The sequence below is a fragment of the Phodopus roborovskii genome, unplaced genomic scaffold (assembly GCF_943737965.1).
Source record: "Phodopus roborovskii unplaced genomic scaffold, PHOROB, whole genome shotgun sequence".
NCBI lineage: Eukaryota > Metazoa > Chordata > Mammalia > Rodentia > Cricetidae > Phodopus > Phodopus roborovskii.
The window spans coordinates 14828305-14830226 of NW_026126480.1; the positions used below are offsets into that span (position 1 = coordinate 14828305).

At 37.4% G+C, this 1922-nt stretch overlaps 1 protein-coding gene across 1 annotated transcript; it reads right to left on the minus strand.

Annotated features, from left to right (window-relative positions):
- Positions 1–471: 471 nt before the first annotated feature.
- Positions 472–1425, minus strand: LOC127228025 (olfactory receptor 52E2). The gene has a single exon (XM_051192463.1). It carries the CDS (start codon positions 1423–1425, stop codon positions 472–474), a length of 954 nt encoding a protein of 317 aa, XP_051048420.1.
- Positions 1426–1922: the final 497 nt, after the last annotated feature.

Sequence of the window (1922 nt, forward strand, 5' to 3'; positions counted from 1 at the left end):
TAAATGAGTATGTTATAAAGAGATTAAGGGAAAGGATGACACTTCCTAAGCTAAGTGTGCTGGCAATTTAAAGCTTTTTAAGTTTCAAAAACTGAAAATTTTGTAGTCATCATTTCATCTTTAATAATGAAATTAGCACTTGGAAAATTAACACAGTAACATTGAGAAAAGTAACTACAGAAAACAAATTTTTATAACAAAAATGGATGCATTGAAATATTATACAAAAAACTTCAGCAGGTGTCTGATGAAAAGAAAAAAGCATAAATTATTAAAATAAAATTATAAGGAAACTGGATCAGTAGAGGAAGAAACCAGTTGAATCTCTTGTGAAGTAACATTAAAAGCCACATATTTAAATACTTAGAGCTGAATGTTGGTGCAGCTTCATGTTGTGACATTGCTTTTACTGCAAGTCATATTTCTGGGTAAACTGTGACAGTATTCTGTGGAGCCTCATACAATTATATGCTATTCCTTTTCCTTTCCTTGCATTCGCAATAACATTTTCTTCACACGGTCATAGATCTGCTTGGTTCTCACTCCATATATGACAGGATTGAGCATTGGCGGTACAACAACATAAAGGTTGGCCAGAAGTATGTGTATATAGCGAGGCACATTTCTACCAAAGCGGTGTGTCATGAAAGAAAAGAGGGCTGGAGTGTAGAAGGCAAGGATGACACAGACATGAGAACCACAAGTGCTGAGGGACTTGATCCGGGCTTCCTGAGAAGGGAGATAAAACACAACACGAAGTATTTGTATGTAAGAAAAGCCAATAGCTACTATGTCAAACAGTAGATTACATATAGCACATAAGCCATAAATGATATTCGCCTTGACACTGGCACATGACAGACGAGCAAGACCCATGTGTTCACAGTAGGTGTGAGGGATGATGTGATGTCCACAGAAGGGCAGTCTCAAAATTAGAAATATAAATGGAATAACAAATATAACTGCCCTCACTAGCACAGCAAGGCCAATCATAAAAACAACCTTGTTTGTGAGGATGGTGCTATACCGAAGTGGATTGCAAATGGCTACAAAGCGGTCATAAGCCATTGCCAAGAGCACAGATGACTCCATAAGTGTGAATTTGTGGATGAAAAACATCTGTAGAAGGCAATCTTCAAAGATGATCTCTCTGAGATTAATCCAGAAGATCCCAAGCATCTTAGGGATGGTTGCTGTTGAGAGTCCCAAGTCAATGGTGGCCAACATGGCCAGAAAGTAGAACATGGGCTGGTGGAGGCTTCTCTCAGTTTTGATCACAAGCAAGATGGTGAAGTTTCCTAGGAGAGCAATCATGTATACAACACAGAATGGAAAACCAATCCAGATGTGTAGAGACTCTATTCCTGGGATCCCCAGCAAAATGAAGGAGGAAGGGTGAAACTGGGTGCCATTGAGAAAGGGCATCCTATAGGAAAATGCATGAATAAGTCTTCAGAGCTATATGTTCATCCAATAGCAGCTCTCTAGATAGGTTTTGAAACTGGAGACATAGAGCTATTTTAAGAGATGCTATGTATGCTGTTCATGTTCTTCTGGAAACCATCATATCAATTTGAAATGTCTATTGTACCAAGTCTTTTAGAATATTAATGAGTCAAGCCCAGGTCTTGGAGGAAGCTGCTCACTAAACAGTAAATAAAAGTAATATATACCTTTGTTACCATCTTCTGTATAGTCATTCTTCTCTTTGAAATCACTAGCCTTCTAGCAATCTTTAAGAATTACCTCACACTAACATTGCCTTTTGTGAGTACTTCCTTATTTTGTTATCTTTAATAAGAGAGCATCCTTGAATGTTGATGAACTTAAGCTTCTGAAAGTTCCTGAATATAGTAGTGGAAATTAATCTAATTGATCAAATGACAGTATTGTGATGGTTAGTCATGATTTTCTGTTTGAAT

Coding starts and splice junctions, on each gene's coding strand:
- LOC127228025 (XM_051192463.1), bottom strand. CDS start 1,425: ATGCCCTTTCTCAATGGCACCCAGTTTCACCCTTCCTCCTTCATTTTG.